A 9,911-nucleotide genomic window follows, 5' to 3' on the forward strand; every position below is an offset into this window, starting at 1 on the left:
GTTAGGGAGACTCCTGTGGCCTCTCCCTCCCCTTCCCACCAATTCCTCCAGGACTGTCCCTCCTAGGACCCACCCAGGCCATGAGCAAACGCCCCACCTCTCAGGGAAAACAGCTCTCAAAGCAGCAACAGAGCCAACCCTGAGGCAGTGGCCCCCACCCCAGCGGTGCCTCAGTCTCACTGAGCCCACACAACGCACACCGCAGTCAGGATCTGCAGGCCAGGGGCAAGGAATCCAACCAGCATCACACCCCGGAAGACGTGAGCTATTTTTCTAGGGCCCAGGAGAGTGTGTGAATAAACCGCATGATGTCAGGGCGGGGCTGGACATCCACCCGCCAAGAGAGGGCACGGAGGCCAGGGAGACTTTCCGCCCAATACTCTGCCTGAACCTTGGCAGCATTTCCACAACTGATGAGCACTGACTGAAACCCTGGCAAAGTGCTGTTAATCAGAGCAGAGGGGATCCGCGCACTCAGTGGAAACCTAATTCCCTCCCCAAGGACAGGGTGTTTTCCCTGCTGCCCTGGGAAGCCAGGAGCAACACAGAGCCGCCATTGAGACCGGCACCCTTTGCTAGGGCCCTCCAACCCCAAGACCCAGCATGCACCCGAGACCCTGATCCACCCCGTGACCTCCTAAGCCTGTCACTCCTACACCACTTGGCATTTCTGCCAGACCTGCATTCCAATTCTTCCAGAGGGAAGAGGAAACCAGGAGACCCAGCAAAAGAATCTGTGCCAGCACCGCAGCCTCAATGAACAGACACAGCAAGTGTTCCCATTTCATGCCACCCTCCTCTAGGACATCAAGCATAACTGATACCTGCCCCACAGCATGAGTGGCCTCAGAAGGAATGTCCTGGCAACCATGACACAGGGCGTGTCAGGCTTCCAGCCAGCTGGGTTCTCATTTCCTATGGCCTGGCAGGTACCGTGCACAGCCCCCTTGCTCCCAGGGACTAGGATGTGATTTCTTATAACCTGGCAGGTACCGTGCACAGCCCCCTTGCTCCCAGGGACTGGGATCTGATTTCTTAAGACCTGGCAGGTACCATGCACAGCCCCCTTGCTCCCAGGGACTAGGATGTGATTTCTTATAACCTGGCAGGTACCGTGCACAGCCCCCTTGCTTCCTGGGGCTGTCTGGGCCGACCCTCGCCCCGCCTGAACCCACCTCGTAGTTCCTGGCACTGGTGCTGGCTGCTCTCTCCAGCTCCACTCGAGCCCTCTTGTGACTCAGCTCCATCTGCATCTTCTCCCGCTCCACCTGGATGAGGTGGGACTTCGAACGGATCTGCTCTGCTCTTTCCTCCAGCTGAGCAGGTCGCACCCAAAGAAAAACAGAATCCTCAGTGACGGCATCAAACCAGGTGAGTGACTCAGTGCAGCAGACACACTCCCTGAGGACCCATTCCCGCAGGTCCCGCGCTAAGTCTTGATGTGGCCCAGCCACTGGGCTCCAGGCTGGGGAACAGGGGAGGGGCAGGAAACAGGAAGGTGAAAAAGCCTGGGAAGAGGAAGACGTCTTTTGAGATGACATTAAGCATATTAGTGAAGGCAACGGCCTCGAATGCCACCCACTTATTTACCAGCCAACGGCTCCGTGGGTCGGAAGTCCAGACGTAGGTGGCTGCATTCTCTGACCAGGGTCTCCCAGACTAAAAATCAGTGCAGTCGGCCAGGACATGTTCTCACGTGGAGTTCAGAGATGGAGAATGAGGTATCCTTCCCAACTGGCTGCCAGCCCAGTACAGCCATCAACTCCTAGGTGCTGCCCACATCCCTTGCCACACGGCCCTCTCCATCTCCAAAGTCAACCACGTCCAATCTCCCTCATCAAATCCCTCTCCTGCTATGTCTCTTGACTGCTCGGCCTCGGACGTCTGGACTCAGACTTAAAGGGCTCAGGTGAGTACATCAAGCCCACCAGGGAGTGGATCAAGCCCACCCAGGTAATCTCCCTATCTCAAGGTCAACAGATCTTAGACCTTAATTACATCTGCACAATCCCACAGCAATGAAACCTACTCAGTATTGGACTGAAACCTGGGAGGCAGTAGGAAGGTGAGTGTGCACAAGGAGCCTGGAATCTGGGGGCCCTCTCAGAAGCCTGCCTACCACACAGGGTTAGTGATTATAGGTGAGCTGAGCCTCTGGGGGCCCTCTCAGAAGTCTGCCTGCCACACAGGACTAGTGATTACAGGTGAGCTGAGCTTCTGGGGCCCTCTCAGAAGTCTGCCTACCACACAGGGCTAGTGATTACAGGTGAGCTGAGCCTCAAAGAGCCCCAGAAGACTTGCCAAATAGTTCCAGAGCCGGCCTTTGGGTACGACCTGCTCAGCTGGAGGAAAAGGCAGAGTCACTGACTCTTCAGGTGGCCCAGAGCCTTGCAGTGCAGCATCTCCCGGCACTTAACAAATGCAGAGTCGCAGACTACACCCCAGACCTACTCAGTCAGAATCTTCTCTTTAGGTTGGGTGTGGTGGCTCACACCTGTAATCCCAGTACTTTGGGAGGCCAAGGCGGGTAGATCACTTGAGGCCAGGAGTTCAAGACCAGCCTGGTCAACATGGGGAAACCTCGTCTCTACTAAAAATACAAAAATTAGCTGGTCGTGGTGGTACGCACCTGTAACCCCAGCTACTCAGGCTGAGGCAGGAGAATCGCTTGAATCCAGGAGGCGAAGGTTGCAGTGAGCCAAGATCACACCACTGCACTCCAGCCTGGATGACAGGGCAAGAGTTCGTCTCAAAAAAAAAACAAAAGAATCTAGGCCGGGCATGGTGGCTCACGTCTGTAATCCCAGCAGTTCGGGGGGCCAAGGTGGGTACATAACTTGAGGTCAGGAGTTTGAGACCAGCCTGGCCAACATGGTGAAACCCTGTCTCTACTCAAAACTACAAAAATTAGCCGGGTGTGGTGGTACGCACCTGTAATCTCAGCTACTCGGGAGGCTGAGGAGGGAGAATCACTTGAACCCAGGAGACGGAGGCTGCAGTGAGCCAACATTGTACCACTGCACTCCAGCCTGGATGACAGAGTAAGACCCTATCTCCAAAAGAAAAAAAGAAACTTCTTTTTAGACACATTCTCAGGGCATTCACATGCACATGAAAGGTTGAGAAGCACCAGAGTAGAGTGGTGGTTCCCAATGGGGTCCAGTTTTGCCCCTGGGAACATCTGGCCCTGTCTGGAGACACCTGATTGTCACAGGGGGGTGGTCACATGTGTCTGCTGCTGGCTGGCATCCAGGGGGTAGAGGCCAGGGAAGTTGTTAAACAGCCCACAAGAAAGTCCTGAGAAAAAAGAATTACCCAGCCCAAATGCCAAGCGTGCCAAGGCCAGGAAAGCCTGGGACAGGGGAGGGAAGTTTCTCTGTCCTCCCACCTGTGTTCTCTGGTGGCCCAAGCCCACACTTCCTTTACTCCTATGTTACTGTGTCTCGATTCTCAGCTGCTGCTGTTTGGGCGTTCCTAAGACTGCCCTTCAAACTCAGCAGCCTTCCTGGTCTCACTTCTGTGTCTGCAGTCAAGCCTGAGCCTCTCGAGAAGGGTGGGCACCCCGCCTGCAGGGGGCACGACCGGCAGGGACCAGGAGTCCCAGACACACCTGATCCGTGTGCCACCTCTGCCTGGAGCTGACTACAACTGAAAGAAAGGAACCCTGAAAGTTTACCCTTACGTTAAATCAACACGATGTGTGAGAAACCAGACAGCACACATTCCCCCGGCCTGCCATGTTCTCCAGGCCCTCCCTGTCACGCCGGGGGCTCAGCAGGAGAGAAAGAACCACGACGAAGTCCAGGAATGGGATGTGACAGGGGCCAGGGACCAAGGCTGGTCTTGCCGCCATCACTCCGCTCACCACCTTGCTCTGACTACCGCACTCCATCACTGATCCCCTCACCGTGAGGCCTTTACCAGTGAGCACTGGGGGCCTCCGAGCCCCAAGACAGACTCTAGAATCCCACAGCTTTGACAGACAAGCCAAGAGGTCCCAGACATTTGCAACACTAAAATTACAGCATTTCAGACCAGAGTTGCCAACTCTGTCACCCGGGCTGGAGTGCAGTGGCGCGATGGCTCACTGCAACCTCCGCCTCCCAGGTTCAAGCGATTCTCCTGCCTCAGCCTCCCAAGTAGGTGGGATTACAGGTGCCCACACCCGCCTATTTTTTGTATTTTTATTAGAGATGAGGTTTTACCATGTTGGTCAGGCTGGTCTCAAATTCCTGACCTCAAGTGATCCAGCCACCTCAGCCTCCCAAAGTGCTGGGGTTATAGGCGTGAGCCACTGCAACCAGCTCAGAGTTGGCCACTTCTAATTTTGTCAGTGATAAAAAACAACTACCATCTATTACCTTCATAATTTCACAAAAGAACATTTACATAAATATTATATATATACACACACATATATATATATATGACCTAATCTCAGAATAAAAAACAGTCCTCATCAAGAAAGGGCAGTGAGCAAGCTAGCAACTAGCATTCTTTTTTTTTTTTGAGACAGGGTCTCACTCTGTCACCCAGGCTGGAGTGCGGTGGCGCAATCTCAGCTCACTGCAAGCTCTGACTCCCAGGTTCACACCATTCTCCTGCTCCAGCCTCCCGAGTAGCTGGGACTACAGGTGCCACGCCCAGCTAATTTTTTGTATTTTTAGTAGAGACAGGGTTTCACCGTGTTAGCCAGGATGGTCTTGATCTCCTGACCTCATGATCCGCCCACCTCAGCCTCCCAAAGTGCTGGGATTACAGGCCTGAGCCACCACATCTGGCCACAAGCTAGCATTCTAATAAACACACATTAATTCAATTATGCAACAAAACAAATGCACGCACACACACAGTTTCACCAAATGCAGCAGGGCCTCATCTGGGCTCCGAGAGCGCAGGAAGCCAGAGCCTCCTCTGATGGGGACAGAACTACAGAACGGCTCTGGGGACCGCAGCAGGGACTGGGAAAGAGGGTCCAGGCAGAGGAGCCTAGAGGAGCCTGTGCAGCCACAGGGCCCAGGCAAGGCTGGAGACACTACTAGCCAGCACTCCACTCCCCACCACTCCCTACAACTTGGGGGCCCCGTTATCCCAGCCCCAACTGGGACTGGGCTCATCACTCTTAGGAGCCTGAAGTCCTTCAGGAGGCCTGAATCCTCTGCAGTTGTGTCTACAGTGAGAAATCCCAAGAACTTGTAATGAAACAAAATACAACTATTTTATAGAAGAAAACTGTAAAAATCACCCCAAAATCTGTAAATGGCCCTCCACAGTCTGAGACCACAAAACACCCAGTCCTTCTGCTCACTGCTGTGGCTTTGTCTCTGGGCTGCCCAGGCACTCTCAGCACTGTGTTTGCAACACAGCCTTCCCGACAGTCCTGGTGCTCACTCCCCCAGGCAGTTTGGGTTCTGTCCTCAATTAGATGAATGAACTGGCTTTCCGATCCTGTCACCAGGGTCTGTGGGTGCACTTGTGTGAACGCAATGCTGAGCGCCAGGTCCACTCAGGGTGCTAACAAGGCAGGCCTTTAAGCCAGGATGGCTCAGGGCCCCAACTAGCCTCCAGCTACGACCCCAAAATGAGGAGTGCCCATAGTGAGACCTGGGAGATGAGTAGCTGTCTCTAGGCTCCGCTAATACTGACCCACCTCAACTACAGAAGACTTGAAGAGGTCCTGCCTGGGCCCAGGGTCTTCCCAGAGACCCCCATCCCAGCACATGCTGCTCACCTGAACTATGTGGGACTTGAACAGGCCCTGCCCGGGCCCAGGGGTCTCCCCAGAGAAGACTCCCACCCAGGCACATGCCACTCACCTGCATGCTCTGCTGGTACTGCATCTGCAGAGAACCTGGGGCCGAGGTAGAAATATCCAGTCCAGATCCTCCCTCCACACGCTGAGAGATGAAGTTGTTCAAAGATCTCAGGGTGGATAAAACCGTGGTGTTTTCCCCCAGGTCTTCCATGGTTGCTTTCCTTCCGGGGACAGACAAAGGACTGGTCAGGGGCAGCCTTTCCACGTGCCATCAGCCGTGCAGTCAGCAGAGCCTCTGGACAGCCCCACTCCCCTGACGCTCATTGGAGCTCATAATACACCCATGCCTGTAACCACATTCTTCAATGGCAACTGGGAGCCATGCTGCCAATTTACCAGACAAAAAATTTCCATGCAAGGAAGCATGCCACCAAATCCCCACCAGCAAGCCACCAATTGAGTCTCAGTTGCACATGGACAGATGGACAGCTGGCGCCCGGGAGGCGGGGCTCAGCACTCAGGTGGCACGTCCCCCAACTGCACTGTAAGAGGGTTCTCCAGAGACACAGAGCCAACAGGACACAGAGACAGACACAAGAGAAGGGCTTTATTGGGGAAACTGACTCACGCGATTACAGAGACTGTCCCACAACAGGCCGTCTGCAAGTTGGAGCCCTGGAAGCCTGGCAGTGTGACACAGTCCAAGTCTGAAGGCCTCAGAGCCAGGGGGGCCGATGGTGTAATTCTCAGTTCGAGGGGCTGCTGGGACAAGTCCTGGAGACCAAAGGCGGGCGAGCTTGGAGCGTTGCTGTTGAGGAGAGGAGAGGAAGAGTGTATCCCAGCTCCTGCAGGCAGATGGACACATTCGCCTTTTCTCTGTTTTTGTCCTCTCCAGGCCCCCAGGCTCTTAGATACTGCCCCTGACTCTGAGGATGGATCTTCAGCACCTGGTCCACTCAGACTCCCAAGTTCATCTCCTCTGGAAACACCCTCAACAGGCACACCCAAAACCAAAAATGATGCTTTCCCAGGTTTCTAGGAATTCCTGAATCCAGTCAGTTGGTGCCTGAAACTACCTACCTGGAGCACTCACAACAAAGTCTGGCCTCTTGCCCAGGCAGGGTGGTTCACACCTCTAATCCCAGCACTTCGAGAGGCGGAGGCAGGTCCGGAGTTCAAGACCAGATTGGCCAACATGGCAAAACCCCACCTCTAATAAAATACAAAAACTAGCCGGGCGTGGTGGTGCGCGCCTGTAATCCCAGCTACTCAGGAGGCTGTGGCACAAGAATCGCTTGAAACTGGAAGGCAGAGGTTGCAGTGACCTGAGACCGCACCACTGCACTCCAGCCTGGGTAACGGGGTGAGACAGTGTCTCAAAATAAATAAACGAATGAATAAATAAATAAATATAAGCCAGGCACTGTTGCTCATGCCTGTAATCCCAGCACTTTGTGAGGCCAAGATGGGCAGATCACCACAGGTCAGGAGTTCGAGACCAGCCTGGCCAACATGGTGAAACCCCATCTCTACTAAAGCCAGATGTGGTGGCGTGCACCTGTAATCCCAGCTACTCCGGAGGCTGGAACAGGAGAATTTCTTGAACCCAGGAGGTGGAGGTTGCAGTGAACTGAGATCGCGCCACTGCATTCCAGCCTGGGCGCCAGAGCAAGACTCCGTTTCAAAAAATAATAATAATTAATTTAAAAATCTGGCCTCTGGGAATCAGAAACGAGGCATGCAACAGTGACAGTAAAGATGATGATCATCACAGCTGTGCTCATTTTCATTGTTTATTTCTAGTGACATTAATAAGTACTACTACTATTTTCAACTAGGTATCAGAAAGAAAGGTATCTGACATTTCCGAGCACCGAGACTTCTTGAACTTCAGTTTCCTCATCTGTAAACTCATGACAGTGAAATCTACTTGCAAAGTTGTGGGGAACGGGGCCAATATCCCTCAAGTCTTCCACCGCTAGATGATGGGAATGCGGTTGCAGGTTGACCAGCACTATATTTGTAAGCTCAGTCTTAACAGGGTGGTGAATTAGGTCTTTTTACACAGATTCTAGAGATGATGAAACCGAAGCTTCAAAAAGTTACAGAACGGAGATTGGAACTTGGGTCTGTCTGGCTTTGGAAGGCTGAAGACAAGCCGCAGTAAAGAACTTTGCACCCCTAACACCGGCGCTTACTATGGGCTCATGGCAGGCCGGCCCACCAGCCACAACTAGGGAACAGCCAAGCGCGTTTAAAAGCCAAAGGTAGAACTTCTGCAGCTGCACAGTTTCTGAGTTTCCATTTAACAAGAACCTTGGCCTGGTGCAAGCAGAGGCCTGAGCTCCCCAGGCTGCCAGCCCCGCAGAGGCAGGCCCGCCTGGAAGGAGGCTCCACAGCCCAATTCCTCCATTGCCCAGACGAGATCAGGGTGGCCCTTGCCACGCCCGAGGGGAAACCGGGCCCACACGCCCCCTTCCTGAGAGCGGACCGGCGCGAGCCACCAGGATGCCAAGAGCCCCTGCAGCCCCGACTTCTCCACCAGGGGCCAGCTCAGGCCCCTTCCTCGGCGCGCCGGCACCCTAGCCCGGGGACCCACACGGTAGGCACCGGGACCCCGGGGCTGGGATCACGAGCACGCGCCCCTCGGGCGCCCGCCCTGGCACAAGGGACGGCTGCGGAAACACAGGCGAGGGGCCCGCTGTCCCCAGCACAGCCCAAAGTGGGGAGTGGGGACAGGGGAGTGGGGAGAGGAGGGGAGAGCACAGAGAGGAGAGCGCGCCCATGGGAGACGGGGCGGGCGCGGGGTCCTGAGGCACGGGGTCTGGGTCGTTGTGCCCCACCCTGGCGAGCACACCCGGTCCGGGCCCTCGGCCCCTCCCTTGCCACTCCCGGGACCCCGCCGCCCGCGCGAGCCGGGCCGCTTACCTCAGCCGCCCGCAGCCAGCTTGCCGCCGCAGCTGCTCGGATCTCCCTCCGCTCCGCCCGCGCCCATTTATCGCGACACTTGCGCCTGCGCTCTCGCGAGACCTGCGTGGCAATCGGGCCGTAAAGAACCGAGTCTGCGCACCGGCTGATCCTGGGGACTCCGCGTCCGCACCCGGAGCCGCCACCCCCGGGAGACTCCGCACGGAAAGGACTCGGAACCGAAGGCTGAGCCAAGGCGCAGTCGGGGGCCCCCCGGCCTTGCGCAGGACGCGCTTCCACTAAGGCTTTCGCCTCACGCCGTAATGTGTGGAATAGCCGCGCCCACGGCAGCCTCCTCGGACAAACTTGCACCGTTGACTCTTCCCAAAATTTTGCTACTCAGTATCAGCTTGAATCAATCCGTTATTTTGCTTTTTTCTGGGCCCACTAGAAATGCAATTTATGCTACTAGGCTACCTTCCCAGTGCTCTGCAAGCCAGGGCACAGCATCCAATGAGGTGAGGTCAGGCCCCACCATTATTATAGTAACCTTTGTCTATCCTTCAAATTGGAGCCTTCCTGAGAAGAGTGTGCCTTACTCGTTTCCATATTCTCTTCCTCTCCTCCTCCCGTCTCTGCCCAGCCCCTGGCTTCCCTCTAAGAAGATGCTGTTCCTAAGGGTCTGCAATGAATTTTCCTTCTTTCAGAGAAAGACTTCCAAGTTGTGTGCCCCGGGAATGAAATGGAATAAGAGAACGAGGTGGAGTAGGGCAAGAGTCCCTGGACTTAACAACCTGACTGCAACCAGAAATAAAATGAAAAGTCAAAACATCTGGCGGCCGGGCGCGGTGGCTCACGCCTGTAATCCCAGCACTTTGGGAGACCGAGGCAAGCGGATCACGAGGTCAGGAGATCGAGACCATCCTGGCTAACACGGTGAAACCCCGTCTCTACTGAAAATACAAAAAAAAAAAAAAATAGCCGGGCGTGGTGATGGGCGCCTGTAGTCCCAGCTACTCGTGAGGCTGAGGCCGAATGGCGTGAACCCGGGAGGTGGAGCTTACAGTGAGCCAAGATCACTTCACTGCACTCCAGCCTGGGTGACAGAGTGAGATTCCATTTCAAAGAAAAAAAAAAATCAAAACATCTGACCCGCAGTTTCCTTCGGGGAGCTGGACAGAGCCCCAGATCCCTGATGGAGATTCCTGGGTTTCCAGACTTCCCCCACTGGTCCTTGGAATTTAATCAT

At 54.9% G+C, this 9,911-nt stretch overlaps 1 protein-coding gene across 7 annotated transcripts in view; it reads right to left on the reverse strand.

Annotated features, from left to right (window-relative positions):
- Window positions 1-8,984, reverse strand: part of MAD1L1 (mitotic arrest deficient 1 like 1) — a 432,704-nt gene extending 423,720 nt beyond the window's left edge. Inside the window, exons 1-4 of one of the 7 annotated variants that reach the window (XM_518933.9) lie at window positions 8,684-8,984; window positions 6,384-6,563; window positions 5,817-5,976; window positions 1,176-1,316 (exon numbers count right to left, since the gene is read on the reverse strand). In XM_518933.9, coding sequence (XP_518933.3) covers window positions 1,176-1,316; window positions 5,817-5,966 — 291 coding nt within the window. In that variant the 5' untranslated portion in view covers window positions 5,967-5,976; window positions 6,384-6,563; window positions 8,684-8,984. Of the gene's footprint in view, window positions 1-1,175; window positions 1,509-5,816; window positions 5,977-6,383; window positions 6,601-8,683 lie in introns of all 7 variants that reach the window. The other 6 variants (XM_003318210.6, XM_054687323.2, XM_063815157.1 and 3 more) reach the window with 6 other exon arrangements.
- Between the last annotated feature and the right edge of the window lie 927 nt (window positions 8,985-9,911).

This window comes from Pan troglodytes, chromosome 6, assembly GCF_028858775.2.
Source record: "Pan troglodytes isolate AG18354 chromosome 6, NHGRI_mPanTro3-v2.0_pri, whole genome shotgun sequence".
Lineage (NCBI taxonomy): Eukaryota > Metazoa > Chordata > Mammalia > Primates > Hominidae > Pan > Pan troglodytes.